Below are 23,147 nucleotides of genomic sequence, written 5' to 3' on the forward strand. Positions count from 1 at the left end.
TTGGTTACTTAAAGTGCAAGATTAAGTGTAATCTTCCTTGGCAAAGGAACTAGATTTTGTGTTTACAGAATAAACGTTCAAGAAAAATCCTTTTCATGCACAGTGCCTGCTTTATGATTGCTCAATGTTGATTTATGTGTTGTTCCTGTAAATCTATGGCAAATGTCCAGTAGTGTGTAACTGTGAGGGTCAGACCAATAGAAATATGGGAGGCATTAGTGAAGAAGAGGCTCTGTTTCATGTTCCAACATGCAGTTTCTACAGACTTGAAACAAAGGGCTGGGGCTGGCTCAGGAGCGGGATATATGGACAGTATAAAGGTGGTCTGATAGCGGAGTCCCTCAGTATAACACACAATCAGAAAACCAGTTTGGTGCCCCAAATCAGAAGCAGGACAAACTCAAGTTCAAATTTCAGAGTGAAAGTAATTACGCATTCTTGAAAATATGCATTCTGAGCTTTAGGCTATAGTTTGTTAACTATATTGCTATATTGTTAACTATTGCCCTGGCAGAAGAAAAAGACTTTAAGATGACAGAGGCCGTGATTAAGGAACAGGGTGCTCAGCGTCTCTGTCCAACAAGGAACAACCTCCCTGCAAAACAATCCTGTTGCCAAAATGCTTCTTGCTACATTATTATGTACGTAACCAGAAACTTGCAGGCAGCTGGAATTGTGCAATCTTTTCAGGCAGACTTAGAGAGCTCTCATCCTTCATAGATAAAACAGCTGGAAAGCTGTTTATTCAAAGAATTTGTCCTACACCTGCTTCAAATAGGGTTTTAAGAAAGCACAGCCATTTCTGTGTAAGCATTAACTGTATAGCTGTCTCAGTCTGTCACAAAAACCATGTTTATACAAGATACAGTTTAAAATTAAGAACTAGGAGGAGCACTGGCTTATAAAAGAAAGATTTGTGTTGTTTTTATTATTCCTATTGGTCACTGTGGGTTACAGAATGGAACGTGCAACATGATTCTATGCTCCTGCTCGTTTTCTAGTTGGACTGCTGAGGCGTACTGGAGGGATATCTGTGCTTGGATTCAGATATTTGACTTTCCTGTGTGGATTAATGGTCCAGTCTGATGAAGTGCTGTTATCTGGTGCCTCAGCTCTAGTGACAAGACTCTTGACCTGCTGGATCAGCTCCTTCTAGATGCCCTTTGGCACGTGAGTACATCATTCTTCACGGAAAACAAAAATCCCAAGTTAGTACTCTTGCATTCATTAACTATTCCCTCTGCCCAGAAGATTTTATTTTCAGGATGTTTACTTGTTTCAGTGGATATTATGCTGTATACCATACTGGCTTTGCTAAAGGATATCATAGGACAACCTATTATTTCAGAAGACTAAGTGAATACACTGGGTAAATAATTTCTTTCTTTGCTTATTTTTATCTTTGATTTTTTTTAAAGCTTACCTATTAAAATAAGATCTTAACACCAGATCAGCCTGTTTTGTTTCTCATGCATCATGTCATAAATTATTATAAAAGCCACAGATCTATAATTCTGAAGATAAGAAAAATAATTGAGTTGATAAATATTTAACAATGCATAGGTTAAACTTAGAAGAAAATACATTTTTTTAAAAAACAGAAAAACATTTTATTGTTTGAAATTAAATAATATCTATGATTTTCAGTTATATACCACTCGAAAGTCTTTCTGATTTGGCAAGTTATGCCACCAGAATAAATATCTTTGTGTATGTTAGTAAAAATCTCATTGTGGCTTTCTAAATCAGCAAGAAGGAATTAGACTGCATTATTGCATGTTATTCATGGTTTCAGGTACACATGGATGAAGGATTTTTTTTTTTCCCAACTTTCCTTTTGTTCTATTTCTATCACAACTTTCTAAGGAATAGAGAGCAGCAGTTGCCTGCTTCTGCCTGCTAATGACCTCAGTTGAGGCTGTTTGGAGAAACCACATTCCAGGAGAGCCTTGAAAGCTCACATTGATTTTAGTATTCATACTACTGCAATAAAAATAGCAGGTAAGGCAAGGCTAAAAGGAGAGTGAGAGAAGAGGCTATTCACATACATGAGTTTTAGCTTACCCATCCCAGTGAAACAGAGGCGCTTATTTAGAGCAGCAGCCTGAGAGGCACTGTTCTATTACAGCAGCCTCTCTGCTAAAGGAAGCAAGCATATTACCTACCCCCTGATAAGCTGTTATCTTCTCCTTTTAATACCTTCCTTGGATTTGGGCTACAGGAGCTTTTCTCTCAAAACTCCTCTGTGATTTGCTTTGGGGTGGGAATGGAGTGCTGGGGGCGGAGCAAGTTCCTCCTGTGGGAAAGCCAGTCTATGACCATAGTAATGCATTTGGACCGTGTGAATGTGTGATTCATTAAATACTTTATAAACATAGAATTTGAAAACCAAAATATGCTTGTTTCCTATTGAGTGAGAAATGTTTGCTTCAGATGAGATCCAAGTGAGTTTTTTGTTTTGAGTTTTCAGTATTATAATTTCTGAGAGGATTTTATTTTATGCTATTTCCTGACATTGTATAATCTTGTTTTGTTTGCTTTCCTTGTTGGGAAATGTCCAACAGTACAATCTGCCATGAATACTCCCTTTGAGACCTGTCCATGCTCATACTCAGGAGTAGTGTTTTGAAGTTTGAACTACGCATTTTTGGTCATGTTGAAAACTGCTTGCTCATCTGATTTCATGTTCCAATAGCTATTAATATAAATGTATATGTTTGGGGTTTTTAACTTTTGGTCAGTATTCTATAGGCAGGAGAATATTGCCCAGAATGTACTTGGAGAAAATAAGAGATTGCTCATGACTTTTACAATTGCTTTCTACATGCACATTGATTTCTAATACACATAATTAAAATGTGCTAGATTTTAATTTTAAATGTGATTTTTAATCTCTCTAATTTTCTGACTGAAACTAGAAAATATTGGGGGCTTGTCAGTTTTCCTAGCTGGTTTGACTTTGCCTGGTTCATTAGTGGTATAGCATACTCATTATTGAGAAATTATGTGGAGGTAGACAAAATTCACCAAAAGACCCTGAAATGAGGAGTAAATTTGGTGTCCAGCATGTTCCAACATCTTTCATGGGAGTTAACTTTCTAAATGCACTCAGCTTCTAACAGAATCTGCTGAAGGCAACAATAATTGATCTCTGAGACCTCATTGATTTACTAATATTTCTTGAATTAAAGGATGAGAATTTCAAAATGCTCTAACAAATAGAGGCGTCTCAGTCCCTCTGGAAGACTATGGAGCAGTTCATAAGACTTCACAAGTCTGTGAGTTCCTGTGGAAGCACACAAGCATTCCCTGACCAAGCCTTGCTGAATCATTAATTACCTCCTTAAGAAGGAAGCAATCACTCATGCATGAGCTGTAGACCCCTGAAGAATGGGAAGTGTCTGAGAAAATCCTGCCCTGCCAAACCAGCCCTACAGTAATTCATGGAAGAACTGTCTTTGATTTCAGCTCTAGTTTTCAACTACTATCAACCTGTCCCTTCTTCACTTTTTTGTATGACTTTTGGCAGTGGCTTAGGAAATGAGCTATTGAGAATCACCTGTGTTACTGTTTCCTTTAACTTCTCAGGTGTCAGTCTCCAAGGTCCTTTCTGTTGCTCTTTGCACACACAGCTGGGAGTTAAACATGAAGCTGCAAAGAATTTAGGGCCATTATGGCTGTCTGGGCTCTCAAGGCCTTGTGCTTTCCCTGAGAGGAAAATTTCCCTCCATTTATTGAGAGAGCCCCTAGGAAAAAGGAAGACCTGCATGAAAATAGGGTTCTGAAGTTCTGTAACAGAGCTCACTCGCTGACACAGAGGCAAAGGCAAGAGTTGGCAGCTGTGTCATTCAGCCTGCTGCGGTCTCTGAGGCACACTGGCACACTGATTCCAGAAACCAGCAGCTCTTTCTATTTGTCACAGTCCATGGGGCCAAGAGAGCAAGGAGCTTCCTTAGCATCAGGAAGCTTTTATGCTTTGCTCTTCAGGCTTCATGCTCAAGAGTTACTAAAATACCTGTACTGGTATTTTTGCTGCCATAAAGTTTTATCATCACAATACCAAACCATGTTAAAGCAGAATGCAAAGAACCTCAGTTTTTTAATTACTGCATAAACTAAAACTTTCTGGTCTCGGGAAGCCACTCTGAATGCTAGAAGATTCACTGTAAGTATTTGTCATCTATTATAATACAGGATTTTACAACTGAAAATGGCCTCTCCTGTAAGAAATCACCTTATTACAGCTCTGATGGTTGTTTCCAATAAGCTCTCTCAGTTAGTAGCTTCTGCTGGCTCTCACTTGGATTATGTGCACCCTCAAAATGTGACCTAAATGTCAAAATTATGCAGAAGAGCTATTGAAACATTCTTGAACACTTAAGCTTCTCAGCTTAAGCTTCCTGGCACACCAGTTTGAGGCAGAAGCATCAGTGATGGTCCCAGAAAGGGAAGATGGTGGCATGAGGATGAAGTGACAGTGACAACAGTAGGACAGGACTATTGGCCAGGTTCAGTAGGAACAAAATAGCAGAAGTTATTAATGAGATAAAGAGTTAGTCAACAGGCACTGGGCATATCCACAAATAGTTTTCATCACTGCCTGGAATGTAACAGCAGTAAATTCTTTATATACTTGACAAAAAAATTATTATTTTGCTATTATATAGGGACATCTGTACATGCAGCTATTTCCTATATTCCACTAATTTTCTTAATAGCATGAGGGCTTTGCTGAGAACTAGCATGAGTCACGACTCAGTGCTTCTTGTTTATTTAAGACACAGACCTGATTAAAGAAATCAGTAACTGCTTCAACATTGTGATGGCACTGAATGAAATCAGTGCACTGTCAAAGCTGCTGGAAATACTGTGGTTGTCTTGGAGAATAAGGACAGGCAGAAGCTGTTTAAAATATTTTCTTCAAAAATTTCTACTTTCAGGTTATATAAATTAATTACAGTGAATTTGCACATCTTGGTTATGGAAACTGTATCTCTCATCCTTTGATTCTCAGGCTATACCTATTTGTGGACTTACCTGAGGGTTTGGGTAAAAGTTTTGCTAATGTGACATCTCTCAAAGTACTGAATTTTGAACTGTTTCTTCTAATTGGGTTTCTTCCGTAATGGTTTCATCCACTGTCATTTATGGAAGAAATACTTCCCTACACAGCTCCAGTTACACATTTTCAGAAATCAGAAATAATCTTTTAGTGGCACAAGAGATAAGAGAAAAATATGCAAAACATTGTGATACTTAAGGAAATAATTTAACCTTTACCTTTTTGCTCTCCTGAAAGCTGCAGATTGTAAAAGTGCTACTAGACTTTAGAAGCACTGCCAGTTTAAATGATCAAATTCCCTTTAGCTACCAGGCCATCTGTACCAGACGTCAAAGTTCAGGTTTGATACCACGTATGCAGGTTACTTGTAGCTACCAATTACTTGATGTATTCTTTTTTACAGGAAAATAACTGTATCTCACATATCAGTGAGACTTCATTTCAGGATAGACACTGGGTTTGATCACTACTTGCATAGCTCCACATTCACATCACCTGGGTAACAACTGCATTTTAAATTCTCACATCCTTTGAGCTGCACCCACTGAAATATTTGTGCATTTCAGCTCACAGCCAGAGCTTGCATTTAAAAATCTGAAAAAAAAGGTATTAAAAAAATCTTAGATCAAGCATAAGAAGCACAAGATGATTTTCAACTAGCTATGCTGGAAAAATTGTATTAATAGAGAATTATGCCCAGATTTTTAGCATGCTGTTATCATGATGAGCTCTCCGGACAGCTGCCGTGGGAGGGGCTTCTGACAACATTTCACGTAGCCATTGAGAACAGAAGTGGAGACAGGGGTTCTGGAAGTATTGGCCTGTATTTTGGGGTGGGGAGGGTGACTTTTTTCTCTTTTCTGTCACACAGAAGGAAACAGGTAAGGCTTATCAGGAATTTAAAGGAAGATATATCAGTGGTGTGTTGGATGCATGAAGTTTCTCTCTGCAAAGCAGGATGATGTTTTTTATTCAGAGAGGATGATGTGAGAAGTAAGAGGAGTCACCCGTGTGTGAAGAGGAGGTCAGCAAAAAAAAAATGGGAGACTGCAGTCATGCTTGGACACTTATGACAAGAGTTAATATTTAACTTTATTCCAGTGTTCCCACAGTGTTCCTGCGGTTAGAGAAAGTGCCATTGGGATGAGAAAAGCATTTAATCTTCAAAGAGAGTTTGGCATCTTTTAATTTTTAATACTCATCAGGCCTCATTTGCTATTTGATCAATTAGGAAAGCGAGTTGCATCAAAAAAGCTGGGAAGGAACACACAGAATTATATTCAGGATTGCTAAAACAGTCATACTTTACAAAGGAAAGCAAACCTTTTAGGAAGTTTGGGTAGGCCAGATTGTTTTAAACTGGCCATTGACCCACATTTTAACAACATAAAATTGTGAACCAAGTGTAATGTGTGAACATTTGTAATCACAAGTGTTTTGCCAGTGTTGCATGGATGAGCTTTGTTCTACTCAATGAACTTGGATCTAGGTCATAGGATTTTGAGGAAGTTATCTTTAGAAGTGCTTTAGAGTGTGTGTGGAGGGGGGAAGGGAAGGAGAAACAAATGTTTTTTGAGACAGGCACCAAAAATTAGCCGCTGGTCTAAGCACCCTCATACATCAGCAGGACCCAAGAACTGAGGCAGTCACTGCAGTCCTGGGTTCCTCATCCCCAGGGACCCCAGCCCCAGAGCTGTGCATGTGTGCACAAGGCTGATTGATCCATGCAGCTGTGCAGTTAGGGCGTTTTTCCCAGCTCCCAGCATACTTGGATCTTGTCCTACAAGCACCAGAGGGAGATGCATTTAAGGCATGTTTTGTTGGACTCTCGTATACAGAAGCATTCCAGGACAGAGTGTTCCAGACCCCTATGAATGTTACTGGCTTCTCCTGAGAAGTCAAGTGAGGTTAATAGCTAACCAAGCTGCATTGTTCACTAGAGCAGCAATCCCATTTCTAGGAGCAGCTAAAACTCTTTTTTTACCCTCATATTTACATTTACCTTGTGAGATTAGAGGTTTGGAGGATCTTTTTCTGTCTTTTCTCTGGTATTCTCCAGCAGAACAGTTTTCAAGTGAATGTCATTTGATGAAACAAATAATAACGAAATAAAATTCTTTCTGGGATAAGAAGAAAATTTAGGAAGAGGTATTCTTGTAGTGGACACTCCAGCTGTATTAGAACATGTTTCCAGGGGTACAGTGTCTCCTTCTTCCTTAAAATATTTTCAATAACATAACATAGAATTACAATTCAAGACAAACAACAATAGTGAACTGTTAACAAAAGTTTTAGAATCTATAACCAAGGACAGTGGCCTCATATTTACCCATTGAAAAGGTATGCAATTGTGAAAGTGAAGAAAATTCGCTAGTGTGCTATTCCTGGACTGCAAGACAAAAGCAGGCGAAATAGTTGTTCTTTGTATCATTTATGCCCTGTATGTTAATTATTTTATCCATGTCTCTGATGCCATATGCATTACAAAAGATGTTCTCTCCTCTTGTTTTCAGGTGATGTGATTTGAAAATGCCAACCCCTTGGCAAATATGCTGCGACAAAAAATCCAGAACTAAGAATGCAAAAGCTGAAACGGACACTATGGCAGAGACAAGTGAAAAAGTGCAGATGAAAAAAGAAATCACATTACTAAATGGAGTTTCTTTAATTGTAGGGAACATGATTGGCTCTGGGATATTTGTATCACCCAGAGGTGTTTTAATGTACAGTGCTTCCTATGGACTCTCTCTAGTCATCTGGGCGCTAGGTGGGATTTTTTCCCTGTTTGGAGCTTTGTGTTACGTTGAACTGGGAACATCCATCGTGAAATCTGGAGGCAGTTATGCCTATATCCTGGAGGCGTTTGGGGCCTTTGTGGCCTTCATCAGACTCTGGTCTTCCTTGCTAATTATCGAACCAACAACTCAGGCAGTGATAGCAATCACCTTTGCTAACTATATTGTTCAGCCAGTTTTTCCCCATTGTGAACCGCCGTATGATGCAGTGAGGTTGATTGCAGCTGCGTGTATATGTAAGTAGTGATTGCTAGAAGTTAAGAACTGTAATTATATGTGGCCAAATTTCTATTTCTCTGCATTCTGTGAAAATAATTATTCCCTATCTAAAACATGTTCTTAGAAACTAATAATCTTTTATTCAGCTGTATTGTGTTTGGGGCTGGGATTACTAGAGGGGAGAGGAGAATTACAACAATTTGGCAGGGAGAAATTGTGACTGCTGATTAAAGATACGTGTATGTCTGTGGTTCACTGGCCTAACTGGCTGATAGGACACTGTCACATACACAGATTCATTTATGAAAATGAAGGCAAGGAGTTCTTTGAGCATGTGTGGTTGCATGCTAGTGTCTTTACGATATAGAATGATTTCTAAATTATTTTCATTTTGAGCATTACAAAACCCTTTTTCTTCCTTTCAAAACTGAAGTATAGATTATAGGCAGGTGGAGGAAACAGAAGCAAAGACCAACAAGACTTCTAGATAAGAAATAGCCCACTTTGATCCACACCTAAGAGCACTCTAGGTCACCATGCCATGTTTGTTCTGCTCTCTACTCCAGGAGCTGGGCTTCATACCTGGTACCAATGCATACCCTTACCTTTCCTCATCTGTCTCTGTTTTGAATTACGGGGTTGCAAGAGGGAGAAGTTGCTTGTAATGCCATGTGTGTGTGCTAGAGTGAGAGCAGATGGGCACATGGCTCAGCCCCTGGGACAAACAAAGGGGACAAAACAAAAGGAGGAAAGGAAAACAGGTTGATCCCACCTGCTCTCTGAAACCAACTACTTTGTTATTTTTGTGAGATTCTGTCAAAACTGGGACTTGAGAGAACTCTGTAAGTGCTATGCAATCTTCAAAACTCAGGGCCAAAGAGTGAATGACACAACTTCTAAGCCATTAGCACAGAGTAATAGCATAATGCCCTGGCTCAGTGCAGTATCTTGTCCACAGCATCCAGACTGTTTCTGTGCAGAAGTTGTCCTTATTCTGTACCTAAACTAGAGCTTAATTCAGCATGAAGAAATCTGTGATATACAGGATATAAAGAAATACTATCACTTGCATGTGAACAACTCTGTTTGGTTTAATAAAATTTAAGTATTATTTAAAAGGAGAAGGAGTTAGCTCTAAAATTCAAAAACTGATGTGTTTTGTCTTACCTACTGTCATGAAAACAGTATTCTTCAGAAAAGCACTGTGTAAATTTTAAACCCGGTATTTCATCTTAATAAATCTGGGTGGTCCTGAAGTGGTAAAATTTGATTCAGTTTTACTCCTTGAAAGAGGAGTGGTATCTGGAAAGATGGATTTGAAATATGACTTAAGTGATGTTCAACATCCAGTGTTTCTTTCATGCATATTCTTTTTCTCTGCAGGTTCCTTAACGTTTATTAATTGTGTTAATGTGAAGTGGGGTACCCGTGTACAAGATGTTTTCACATATGCAAAAGTTATGGCTCTTATCTTGGTGATATCTGTTGGACTTTACAAAATTGGTAAAGGTAAGAATAATTTTCATTTATCTAAATTCTATGAAATGAACCATATATGAGTTTCAAAATCCGTGCAGGGAGATCCTTAAGACTTACATATGAAGTGTTGTTTATTCTGGGAAAAAAAAGTCTGCGATAGGAAGATCACATCTATTTTATGGCTTGTTAAGCAATCGGGGGCTAATTATTCAGGCCAAGTCCTGTGCTGCTTGGTCTGAATAGCAAATAGCAGCTGAATTAATATCACTTTCCTGCTGACTAGTTTAAAGTCAGCCTTGGTGTCTGACTTAGGCATTACTACTTGTCTTACAACAGAACAGTGAAACAGAAATTGCATTACTCCTCACAGTTCCCACCACCACCATTCTCCCCCCACCTCACCCCACCAGCACCACCCCTGGCCACAGCACCCTGCCCAGGGAGAGGATCAGAGAGGGTAAATCATAGGTGGGATTTGGGAGAGGGCATGTTTGTTCCTAGAAACAGAGGAGAAGACTGTAACAGTGCAGTTCTGTGAATCACTGTGGTATGGTGTTACTGTAAGGCGTCACAGGGCAGATGAACCACCTCCTCTCAGCAATAACTGGGCTGAACTGAACGCACTGAAAACCTGGAGAGTAGTTTATTATGATTCTCTGATCTTTGCATATGGCAATAGATTTTCTTTTATTAATTTGGGCCTCTGCCACAGTGAAGTCTCTTCCAGTTCTAGTTCTGCTGCTTAGATTACTAAGGTTTTTACATTTTTATTTGCTTTGAAATTCTTAAATTGCATAGCCACTTTATCTTTACTCAGTTGAAATAAAGATGGTTTCCCCTCTTCAGCTTAGGAATTATCTTTTTCTCCTGCTAAATTAGCTTATAAAACCTAAGGAGCGTGCTGGCTTTTCCTTGTTTGCGGGCCTCCTTCTTTCCTTGGCTGCAGATGCTTCAGCTGTTACACTGTGCAGCTACACCAGACTTTAAGAAAGCTTTTTTGATAAGCCATTATCTGTGCATGTCAGGTGTCACCAGTTGGTTGAAGTCTAAAGAAACCTGGACAACCAAACCCAGTCCTAAGGGCAGGGACGTGAAGATTCAGGGAAGCAGCATTGCTTAAGGGCCACAGTTGCATGAAGGAGTAGTTCCCCTCATAAAACTGCTGCAGTTTTTTAAAGGTGTGATTCTGTGGTGTCAGCTCTGTAGCAGCGTTGCCTCTGCTTTCAAACTGCCTCCTTCAAAACTCCTGTCCCACTCACTGGTGTGCTGTTGGACCCAGGGGCTGCTCCCTCTGGTCCCACATACAGCCCACTTTGTTTCCTCTGCATTGCTCTGTGGGGTCAGGGAGGGTTAAAGCACAGAGGAAACATTATGGTGAGGAACACGAAATGCTGAGAGCTTTTACTGGTAGTAAAGGTCTCATCTCTGCTTTGTTTAAGCAGAACTGAGCACTTAAATACAGGAAGGACTGGGAGGAGGAATAATGTAGACTTCTGGAGGAAGCTGTGACCAGGTCAATGACTCTTAAGGTCAGCAGCTGTTTTAGTGAGAGGAACAGTTATGATGTTTTAGCCCTGCCATATTCTTTCTGATGTGCCTGGATACACTTCTTGTGTTAAAATACTCTGAATATATCTGATTTTGAATATGAGCTGTCTTTAGCAAAAAAACCCAAAAAGCTTTTCTTGATCATTTTGGATTTTTCTTTTTTTTGCATTCCAACCATTTTCTTCTCCAAAGTATGTGTACATTTCATAGCTTCTCTTCTTTGCTTCAGTCTCCTGCTCTTCAATGACTGAATTGCCTTTGTAGTATCTATAAACTCCTTAGTCGAATCAGTGCTTTCATTTTACAACAAAGACATTACTTTCTTTCCTAATTGAGGTTTCAGCATGCTTCTGTCTTCCCTTAATACTTAACCCAATTCCATTTGCATTAGATAATAGACTTTCCTTCTGCAAACTCAGTAAGGCCTTTCTTCCCCTTTCCAGGATGGCAGTGGAGGCTTATGCAGTTTCATTAGCATTTCGCCTATTTTGCAGCATTCTGCAGGTTCTCATCTCAACCGATGTTGCTAAACTACAGCAGAATTTTTAAAAGAAAGATTTTTAAGTCTCATCTCTTAGTTTTGGGGAACACCCTTGTGGGTCAGAGCATCCCCCTGAAAACCATGCCTACAGGAGGTCCCCCTCTAGTGGCCGCTGATTCATCTGAAAAATAAAAGCACCGATTTTAGGAAGAAATATGAGACAGATTCAGGAACTGAAATTGGGTTTGCCAAGTACCTCATCCTGGCTGGCAGAGTAGTGCATGCCCTTGGTACGGCTCCCTCCTTCGGTAGGCTCGGCAGTAATGCCAGAAGAGGACTCTGTGAAATCTGGTAGAATTACAAAAGTCACATCCAAATAACAAACATGGGAAAATGTGTTCTGTTTTCTCCCTGTGCAAGTGTAGCTGTCTGAACACCTGACTGAAACTCTTCTGTTTGTTAAATAAAAATGTAAGCTGTGCACTTTCACATACAGTAATGCTGTTGGATGCAGTGGGGGTTATTTCCTTTTGGTTAGCTGACACTTCAGGTGTAGTGCCCTTCTAAGTTGTAATCCTTGAAATGTAACAGGCAATTGGCACCTGCCATTTGTACAGGGGAAACAGAAAACCTGAGAGCTCCATTCGAGGGCTCGGCAACAAACCCAGGGATGATCGCCCTGGCTCTCTACTCTGCCCTCTTCTCCTACTCAGGATGGGACACGCTCAACTATGTCACCGAGGAAATGCAGAATCCTGAGAGGTAAACACATGAATCACTTTCCTTTGAATCACTGGCAGGTGATGGCAGGACAAGCCACTCTGTATTTGTTTCTGATTGGAAATTAGTCAAATTATTCTCTCTCCAAAACCTTATTCTTTTCAAACGAGGGAGTAAGTAGGAGAACTCCTTCTGATTATTGTGCCCATTCATCAGTTTTATCACACTAATGAGTCATTTACCTATATGTATGTATTTTACATCTTACACTTCAGACAACAATTTTTAAAGAAGGAGAACAAATCCCTGCTGAAAGCAAGGAAAAGCAAAGGTCTGTCTAGCCCTCTAAAACTCCCTACTTCTTTTCAGTTAGACAAAATTATTTTTCCAAGATATCTTTTGCCACCAGTAGAGTGAGAGTGCGTCAGATTTATGGCTTTTATGATGTGATCTTCAGCAGTACTCTTCATGGGCAAATATCATCTCCTCCCTTCTGTAGGGATGTCAGCCCTGTGGTAGTTGGTGTGCATCAGCCACTCAAGCTGATATAGTCCACCTTGTCTTGGGACATGTGTAGGTTATGAGTCAGAAAAAGAAAATACCTAAGTGTGCATTTAAATCTCATTGTTTGAGTGCTCTCAAATTGCTTCATATTATATAATTCAGTATATTAAATTTACATGTATGAATGTTTTAAGGTTTTTTTTTTTTTAACTTATGACAGACATTCAAGCAAAAAACTAAGCTTTTTATGGGATTGTTTCACATATGGCTGCATGTTATTTAGTAACCCCGTGCTTCAAAATGATGGATTACAAGACATGATGGAGGTATCCATTCACAAATGTTTGAACCAGGGACCAATCTTCCATTTAAGTATTTCTCATTTAAATAACATGAAATAATTTTTCTGTTTTCCTTTTGCAGGAATCTACCTCTTTCTATTGCAATTTCAATGCCTATTGTAGCTATTATTTACTTGTTGACTAATATAGCATACTATGTAGTGTTGGACATGTCAGCTCTCCTCACAAGTGATGCGGTGGCTGTGGTAAGTTGTGGAACATAACCCAAACAAAAGACACTACAGGAAAATTTTAGGTAGCATACTTGGCAAACAGCTGAAATACTGTCATGCTGAAGGCAGCTTAAAACACTTTTTTTCATGTAACAGTACCGGTATATTAGAAGGTGCATATCAAGAATGTATCCGATAAATCTGCTCTTGAAAAATCCTCTTACATGCTCTGTAAATCCTGCTCTTAGCACTACATCATAGGAAAGATGCTTTTGCCAGGATCAAAGATCTGTAGAAAGTCTGGGTGGTAGGAGAACCAGGTTTTTTTGTTATCATTCTGATGTACAGTGTGTAACATTTAACGCTGCAGGACCACAGCAATATTTTCAATGCAGAAGTGTGCACTGAAATATTTCTTAAAACCTTATCAATATTTTATACAGAAGTCAAATGATAATTCATGGATTACTACAGTCGGTATTTGTCAGAATACTTTAAAGCCAATACATCATCTTCTTTTCCATCAATGACTTAATCTAGGCTTAGAATTTTTTTTAATCTTTTTTAATATATCTGCAATTTTTATTTTGATACTGATCAGCTTTTTCAAATTCTCATTTCCCAAGTCATTATTGGGTGTCATTAAAAAGTATGGGCTAAGACACTACATTTGGGCTGTTGTGTTTTCATGAGAATTCCTCAGGATTATCCATATGCTTAACATAGTAGGCCTCACCATTATTTTCTTCTGTTACAGACATTTGGAGGTGAAACCCTTAGTCATGCCAAGTGGATAATTCCTATAGCAGTGGCCATGTCTTGCTATAGTGGCTTAAACTCATCAATTATTGCAGCATCTCGGTATGAAATACAACATTTATTTTAAATAATTGAAAAGGAATCGTGTATTGTTAATCAGCATTCTTTACTGCTGTTTGGTAAAAGTGACACAGTTAATTTTTGCCATGTCAAGTTGTTCGTTTATGATGGAGAGATTGTTACAATCAGACATCTTCTCATGATCAGCACCGTTTGATAAACCAAAGCCACTTGAGAAGAGAGCAGCACTTACAACAGAGTAATAAAAGAATTATTTCTTTGCTTTGTCAGGAAGCAAAAAGCTATTCCTTGGCTGTATGGTTGATTTCCCTTTGTCTTTTTTTAGGCTTTTCTATGTTGGAGCCAGGGAAGGACACCTCCCTGTCAGTCTGAGCTTGATTCACATAAAGTGCTTCACACCAGTCCCTGCTCTCCTGTTCAATGTAAGTGACACCTCAGCCTCATGCCTGGCTGGGGCAGTTGGGGTCTGGACCTCGGGTAAAACATCTCTGCTTTGCCCTGGACTTCTCATGGGCTTCTCCTGCCCTGGGGACATCTTCTGCAAATGCCCACAAAACTTCTAAAACTTCTAAAACTCATTGAGGGGGTGGGAAAGAGAATGGCTTGGTTCATGTTCATACACTCTCCAAACAATATTAGTGAGAAGTACAATAGCATTGCTGAGAAAACCGAGAATGGCTAAATATGTAATGGTATAGACAGGAGCTGTTTAAGTCTTTAATGTGAGCTTTTAGAGTGTCACTGGAGGAGAGTATGTCAGGAACATCTCTCTGACCCTGCCACAGGTTGATGTTCTACAACTCTATTTTTTACAGAAGTGACAAAGCTCTTAAAATTAAATTTCTACCATTGGATACCTATAGCCCTATTGACTTTTTTCTGCTGTCACTATACAAATGAGATCTTGTGACACACAATTGTGCCACAAGTTATAGAATTAGTGGAAGTAATTTTCATAAATAATCTATGTATTTGAGTGTGCATTTTATTTGGTGTCTGCCATTGCCCTGTGTTAGATAACATTTATGAATAGGTTATCATACTGATCCTGTTTGACATAGAATAATTTACTAAAAATTGTAATTTCATTATGAAGACTCTTCTCACAGGGATTCTGTTTGCAGTAGTAAGATGATCTATACTCTCTTAATATATCACCATTCACATTTTTCATGTGGAAAGTGGAAGTTCTTTCTGCTCATCTGTTAAAATAGACATTGAATTCCTGGTGGTTTAGGTCTTTCTGTGCAGGCAGTATTGCACACCTGCAGGGCACAAAATTTACTCTAATGGTCTCAATTTATGAGCGGACCATGTCCTTCTTTCAAGGACCTGATATCCTAAGCCCATACAAATAGGTTGGAAACAGGCCAGTTTATAATTTTACTCTGTCTTTATTTTCACATTAAAAAGTCTTTGTTTTTATTATCTCTAGGGTTTAATGACTTTGCTTTATCTCCTTGTGGAAGATGTTTTCCTCCTTATTAATTACTACTGCTTCAACTACTGGCTCTTTGTGGGTCTATCTATTGCAGGACTAATATATTTGAGATATACTCAGCCACATAGACCACGGCCTGTTAAAGTAAGTAAAAAAGACAGGAAAAAAGCTCTAAAAGCCAACTAATGCATGTGTTTATATGATCTTTAATATCACAACCATAACAGTACCAGTTACGTTATAGATTATTTATTAGCCATAGAAATCCTCTCAAAACACAAGATGGAGGAGCAAAACCCATTAGAGTCCACAAGAACATCTCTTCTGGTAGTTTTGCTGTGAAATTGAAATTATATATCCCATTTATTCTTCTTTCATTCAGACTTACAATAATTTTTGTTTCCACACAAATAAGGAATAAATAAATTTCTGGGGTTCTTAGCCCATCCTGGAAGAATAGCAGACCTCAGTAGAGCTGGTGATGGAGGCTCCAGAGAGGTTAACACAGATCAAACCTACGTGATTTAACAAACACAGCAAAATCCCTCCAAAGCCCATAAATGTTCACAATTCTGCTCACACAGAAGTTAGCTTAAATAATCAAATATATTTTGAATGTTCCCTCCCACTGCATCGTGGTCATAGACAGTAAAATGCAAGTTTAATGATTGACTTACAAGAGCATTTGACTATCACTTAGGCCAGGGAGACTGCACAGAAACAAAGTGAGCCTAAAACCTGTTTCTAGTTTTAATCCAGTGATTGTCCAGGAAGCAAGGATGGAAATACACAGCAGGCACACAGAAGCATGCACTGGCTCCTGTTTGTTGGCTCCATGACCTGCATTTTGGCTCTGCAGTGATGCAGTAAGAATTAAGAGAATTAAAAATTCACACCCCCCAAACATATCTTCTTTGTCAATCTCTCTTCCAAAACTCCTGCCTCATTTTTACAAACACATTTTTTTCCATTTAAGTGTAACATTCTGATTAATTTAAAAAAGGTTCAAACAAAGGCATAAAATATCCTAAGTACTTCCTGCTAGAAAACTTCCCAATTTTCCACAGCAGACCAAATTTTCCTGAAGTGTGTGCACACTCAATTTCCAAACTTTCCCACAAAATATGTGGAAGATAAAGATTAAATCTTGCCTTTTTGGCAGTTTTGCCTCTGACTCTACTAAGGATTACAGTCAGATTATACACAATGACTGTTTAATTCCTGTCAGCATTTGCCAGCCTATTCAACACCACAGCTCCACATACAACGTTTCCTTTTCTGAAACGTAGCAGTTGGTTTTCATAATTTTTAACCTTTTTAAGGGAAAAAAAGTATTTATACCAGTAAACTCTCACCAATTTCAGCTGGTATTCAAATGTCAACTCCTGGACTCATGAGAGGGCTCACTACTAGACACAGTAAAAAAAATGGGTGAAAGATAAATTCATAAAGAGGTTATCGAAACTTCCATAGTATCACAGAATTCTTAAATGTTAAGATTTGGAAGGTACCTTAAAGATCACAGAGTCCCAACCATCCCTGCCATAGGCAGGGCCAATTCCCACTATACCAGGTTGCCTAAGGATTTATCCAACCTAGCCTTGAATCACTGCAAGGGTTAGGGCTTCCACAACCTCCCTGGCAACCTATTCCAATGTCTCACCACTTTCACAGTAGAGAATCTCCTCTTAATACCTAACCTGAATTTCCCCTCTTTCAGTTTTTACCCATTACTCCTTGTCCTATCATCACTACAGTTCCTGACGAAGGATCCCTCTCCAGCTTCCTTGTAAGCCCCCTTAAGACCCTGGAAGGTTGCTATGATGTCTCCATGCAGACTTTTCTTCTCTTGGCTGAACAGCCCCAACTTTCTCAACCTGTTGTCGTAGGGAAGGTGCTCCAGTCTTCTTATCAGCTTTGTGGCCCAACTTCCCTTATTTGTGGTATGATATTTTTTTAAGTGACCACACAAAATGGTTGTAAATCAGTCCATTAGTTCTACAGCATCAAGATGGTAATTAAAGGTCTAGTGAGCTAGTTCCCAATCAAAATTACCCTTAAAAATTCAGAACTGAAGTTGAAGAGAAAGATAGCCATTACTGCTCAGTTTTAAAGTACTTTTTTCAAAGGTTGATCTTTTACTAATTGTAAAGGAACTGGGTTTATGCAGGCCTGAAAAAAATGAAATAGTCAAATGCTCAGATGTGTGCCAAATAAGAGGCTCTCAGCACTGTACACCGAAGCTAACAAATTATGCTGACTGTAAGCAGTCAAAAGATTCAGTACATACTTTTATTGTTGACATGTCTGACTTTAATCTGCAAAGCCTGAATTTTTACAGTAGAGTATTTGTTGCATCTTTTAACAAATGCTGGTTTTTTTGTTTGTTTTTTGGTTTTTATGTCTCCACAGCTTAGCCTCTTCTTCCCTATAGTATATTGTTTGTGTTCCCTTTTCCTGGTCATAGTGCCTCTCTACAGTGACACAATCAATTCCCTTATTGGCGTTGGTATTGCCCTCTCAGGCATTCCTGCATATTATTTGGGAGTCTATCTGCCAGTTGAAAAACGACCTAAATGTCTACTTTGGCTCTCTGGTAAGCAACATCACGTCCTAGTCACCATTCTGAAACCTTGGTGAGAAGAAAGAGAGAATAAATTATCCTAAAATCCTTTTCTTTATGAAGCTTTGCTATGCTTTGATATGTGGCATGTTTGAGATCATCTGCTTCATCACATGGTCCTGAAAACAAAACTATGCTTACCTGTACAAAACAGTCCCATATGTGGATGTCATGTGGTCATCTGATATTTGTGGTGTTGAACCATTTCAATATGTTGGCTCAATAAGAGCCATGTAGGATTGTGAATACTAAATCTGTACTTTTTAACACCCTGGAAGGCAGAAATACCAGAACATCTTTGATTCTTCACTTTCCATCCAAGGAATGGAACATCCAAATCAGAGGAGACCACAGATTTTCAGAAACAATGAAATAATTAATTATTGTCTTGAAGGGTAGATGCCAGTCCTCAAATTCAGGCAGTCTTGAAAAGGATATCTTTAATATTTTTATTAATTTTGAATAAATCAAGTCAGCTATAAATTCAGTGAAAATGTTGATGAAATCTGATTAAACAAGAATTTCAGTTTGATTATTGACTTCTTTTGCCTTTAGCTATTTATAACATATGCTTAATTCAATTGATTAAGGTGTTTTAAGATTTTCCTAATATCTGTGTAGTGTTTTCAAATCCTCAAAATCCAGATGCATATCTAGGATATATTATAACTCTGTCTCACATTTTTGCCAGTACAGCTACAACAACGAAGTATGTTCAGATGCTCTTCTACTGTGCTCTCTCAGACCTGGACATAGACGTGGAACCCACAGCAGCTAAGAGTAAATAGAGTTGCCTCAGCATTGAGAACTGTGCCTTGACATCTCCTATCTGGAGCAATTTTTATCATCTGAAGTTCTCCCATATGTTCAGTAATACTAGACCACTAACCACTGTACTGTGCATCAGTTTGATGTCAGTTAAGTTGTGATGGTTTTATAAAACACTCTGTTTTCCAGGATTTCTTTTTAGAATTCTGTTCGTTAGTAGTGAGTTATCATGTAACATTTTGCAATTATAAAGCACTTAATGAACAAAGATTTATTAGTAGATTAGTGCTAAATATTAAAGGCAAAAGAAAAGTAAAAAATATTAGATCAGATCTTTGCAAAATTCAAAGTCTGTGTTTGAAAATAGAAACCAAAGTATTCGTCTAAAAATAAAACTAAATTCTTAGCCAAAGTGAAAAAATATATAATTCTTGCTCGTAGGCATGCTTTGAGTCAATGTAATATTAGTGTTAAATTATTCTAATGCATAGTTCCTGGCACACATAGTTTGCCAAAAGCAGAAAACCAAAGAGTTTGGTCATTTAAGTTCTGTGAGAAATTCTCATTTGACGATAGTCCACATACATTACTCTTTTGTAGAAAAGGTATTTCCAACAAACAAATGATACCATTGGACTGAAGTACTTCTGCTTTCCAGCAGAACAGTCTGCCATGGAGCACTTCAAGGCATTGAGTCACATTCCAGCTAGTGTATATTCAAGGAAAACACTTCACCTTCTCAGACTGTCCTTTGCTTGCCTAGAAATATCAAAAGTGTGATCTCATGAATCATGCTGATTTTTTCCACAGTGGAACTTATTTAAGAAATTCACAAGGACAAATTAAAAATTGATGTTTTTCAAAATTCCTTGAGCCCCTGCCTAACCCTTGAGACCTCACCAGTTTCTGCTGACGTGATAACCTGCAGATCTCCTACTGAGCACACAGAGAGCCTCCAGAGAGGTCTTCACACCACAGAGGTGCCTGTTGCACAATACCCAGCACAGACACTTGCACTGGACAGGTGCACCCACCAGTGGGTGCCATGAAAGAAAAGGGCAGTTAAGAACTAGGGATGTTCTCTTGAATGTTAAGTTTTCAGTGTGGCACACAGGAATGTGCAACTAGTCCTAATTCTTAGTCTTTTGGAAAAGACAATAACTTCTAGGAAAAATAAAGCCACCAGCCTTGCAACCTAGACCATAAAAACAAGTGTTCCAGCTCTAATATGGTTTGTTGATATGCAGTACCATTTGTAATCCTTGTTGGAAAGTCATACTTCCTTCCTGGTTTCATATTTAAATGTAACATACATTGTTTCTAATTTGAATTTAACCATTTCTCTTCAATTAACCTTGACTTAGGTAATTTAATCTTATACAAGTCCCTGTAGCTTCCAGAATTGTTGTGTGTTATTTATATCTGCTCAGAGAAAGAGCAATGGAATAGGCAATTGTTATTACTTAAGCCTCTCTTCATTCCCTCCCCACACTGCAAAGGCATTTGGAGGATTGTAATTTCATGCATCAAGGGTGCAGTTTGGTTTGCCCAGCTCAGAACATCCCCATGTACTCTTGTTATATGCCTCTGTTACAGAATGGCACCACTGTGATCCTGCCCTATGATTGTACAGCAATTCTGCATTTTTGCCTCATCTCTTACAAAGCACTGGTTAGTGACAGAACTGTGGTCCCAGACTGTATCAGGGCACAGAGAGAGTACAAACCCTCCAAGCTGCACCAAAGTAAACGTGACAGTCTTTGCCTCCACAGAGTTCAAAGTCATGCTTGGTGCTGAGCCACATGTCACACCAAGACAGCGCTGTACCATCCTCTGAAGTTTTTCAATGCAGGACCAAAGTTTCTAAAGGATTTGAGACACCTGAGGTGACATTTCAGGTGGTAACAGGCATTACAGGGAGTGTAATAAGACCAAAAATACAAAATAAGACCATTCCCAAACAAAATTCTGAGCTGAGAAACTTATTTTGTTGTCTGTTCTTTGCCAAAATCTTTTTTTGCATGTATCTGTGTATTTGGTCCGGCTGAGATGGATTTCATTTTCCCCGTAGCAGTCCTCACAGTACTGTGCTCTTCATTGGTAGCTGGAAAGGTGTTGATAACACACCAACATTTTGACTACTGCTGAGCACTGCCAGCACAGCATCAGCACTGTCTCCCCAACATTCCACTCCCAAGCAGTAAGCTGGCAAGATCCTGAGAGGGGACACAGCTGGGACAGCTGACCCAAATTAACCAAAGGGATTTTCCGTACCAGATGATACCAGGTGAGCTATAAAACTTAAGAGAGGTAGGAGGAAGGTGGGGCATTTGTTAGTTGCAAAGTTTGCCCTCAGGAGTGATCGTTCTGAAGCCTTGCTTCCTGGGAATTAGCTGGACGTTGCTCGCTGATGGAAAGTAGAGAATAAAATTATTTTTTCCCCTCCTTGTGCATGCACAAACTTTTTCTTTTGCTTTAGTAAGCTGCCTTATCCCAAACTCCAATTTGTTTTCCATCTTATTTTCTCTCCCCTCTCCCACTGAGAAGGGAGGGTGATAGAGCAGCTTGGTGGGCACTGGGTATCAAGCAAAGGTCAATCCAGCACAGCCTCTTGACTTTCTGGGCATGATACACACAAGCCTTCATTTTCTTTCTGAACAGAAGAAAAGTAATAGATATAAGGTTATAAATGTAAATAAAATTACTGAAATTCTCTGGACATTGGAATCTCAGAAATGTTAACGTGATTGTTGATTTTTCACTCCTTACAAATAATACATGTAAGTTATTGCCAAATACCTAAAGCAAGTCATAGATGCTGCAAGTGTTTAAACAAATAAACATCTCATTCTTGGCAAATTCTATAGTTGTGTGGCTTTAAAGCATAAAAATAGTACTGTGAGAGAAATTTGCCCTGCTTTACATCTCACCAGTTGGGTTGCCAGAAGAGAAGTGAGACTAACTCTTTTTTGTGTTCTCTGTAAATCAATAAAAAAATCGTTTATGGAAGGAAAAATTTCTAGTTGCTTTCAGATGGGACATAAAAGCAATTCAAGCCCTTTCTTGCTCTCAGGTTTTGGGGTTTTTTCTACATTATTCACAGGTGCTCAATTACACAGTAAGACAATAAACTGTCTTACTTTTCAGAGACAATCTTGGCACCTAGGCTAAGTATCTCATCATTAGATATCAAAATATTAGGAGGAGGCTGTTTTAAATCTAGTTTGCCAGCTGGCATCTCTCTGGTGGGAGGGACTGGGATGTGGACAGCACTGGAAGCCTCTGGAGGATGCAGCCCATGGAGGTGAAGCTTCACTGCAAGGCTCTACAGGACCTGGCAGGCTGCAGGGACAAGGGACCCTGGTGAATAGCCCACCTGCAGAACTGGGGAAGGGCCTTTCAGGAGCGACAGCTGGGGCAATACAGTACTAGGGATTATACTAGCTCTTATTTAGGAATTAAGGAAATACGTGATACTTGCCTTTTACAGAAAGTCACAGTTCTTTAAATAAAAACAGGAGAAGAGGATAGGTATCAGATGCCATTTCTGTGTCAGCAAAGGAAAACAGAAGCTGCTGTTGATAGAGGAAACACTGCCAGCCATAGCAAGTCTGAAGATGTCTGGGCTTTGCATGAGCCTGAAGAGGCATAAGGGCTGTTGTGTGTTCCCTGGATAGAGAGGAGAGGAAATGCCTTCACGTATCAAGTAGGATGAGGATAGAGAAGTGTGAAACTACCTGGGAGTTGCACAACCAGACACTGGGACAGGTCACAGCTCTGTTATACTGTAAGCTGAAAGGCCTTTGCTACATGTGAGACTTGAAACTGAAGATACTTCCTAATGTTTTTCTTGAAATTTACCTTCATTGTGTAACAGACACTTAAGAAGTATTATTGCACAATCTTTCAATCTCTAGTACGAGCTTTGTCAAGTCCCTGTTCTGATAAGCTAACAGGTTTTGTAAATCTTCCAATTTTTTTTCTTCAGGATTGACTTTTTGATCTATGAGGAGTGCCAGCCAAGCAACTCTATGTGAAGTTCTAAAATTTTGCAAGTGGCTCAAAAGCTCTAAAATTAAAAGAAAAAAAATGTGAATGAGAAAAATAAAATGCAAACCTAAGTAAGATGCCACACAGTAAGGGGAAAATTAGC

At 39.0% G+C, this 23,147-nt stretch overlaps 1 protein-coding gene across 6 annotated transcripts in view; it reads left to right on the top strand.

Annotated features, from left to right (window-relative positions):
• The first annotated feature begins 254 nt into the window (after nucleotides 1-254).
• Nucleotides 255-23,147, top strand: part of LOC104692765 (Y+L amino acid transporter 2-like) — a 32,468-nt gene continuing 9,575 nt past the window's right edge. Inside the window, exons 1-11 of one of the 6 annotated variants that reach the window (XM_020584052.2) lie at nucleotides 255-806; nucleotides 1,002-1,170; nucleotides 7,576-8,093; nucleotides 9,460-9,585; nucleotides 12,202-12,346; nucleotides 13,232-13,355; nucleotides 14,080-14,183; nucleotides 14,488-14,584; nucleotides 15,598-15,747; nucleotides 18,016-18,199; nucleotides 18,923-21,856. In XM_020584052.2, the coding sequence (XP_020439641.2) occupies nucleotides 7,592-8,093; nucleotides 9,460-9,585; nucleotides 12,202-12,346; nucleotides 13,232-13,355; nucleotides 14,080-14,183; nucleotides 14,488-14,584; nucleotides 15,598-15,747; nucleotides 18,016-18,199; nucleotides 18,923-19,014 (1,524 nt within the window). In that variant the 5' untranslated portion in view covers nucleotides 255-806; nucleotides 1,002-1,170; nucleotides 7,576-7,591 and the 3' untranslated portion in view covers nucleotides 19,015-21,856. Of the gene's footprint in view, nucleotides 807-1,001; nucleotides 1,370-1,866; nucleotides 2,002-7,575; nucleotides 8,094-9,459; nucleotides 9,586-12,201; nucleotides 12,347-13,231; nucleotides 13,356-14,079; nucleotides 14,184-14,487; nucleotides 14,585-15,597; nucleotides 15,748-18,015; nucleotides 18,200-18,917; nucleotides 21,857-23,147 lie in introns of those variants that run through there. The other 5 variants (XM_039548288.1, XM_039548287.1, XM_019289093.3 and 2 more) reach the window with 5 other exon arrangements.

This window comes from Corvus cornix, chromosome 2 (assembly GCF_000738735.6).
Source record: "Corvus cornix cornix isolate S_Up_H32 chromosome 2, ASM73873v5, whole genome shotgun sequence".
NCBI classification, from domain to species: domain Eukaryota; kingdom Metazoa; phylum Chordata; class Aves; order Passeriformes; family Corvidae; genus Corvus; species Corvus cornix.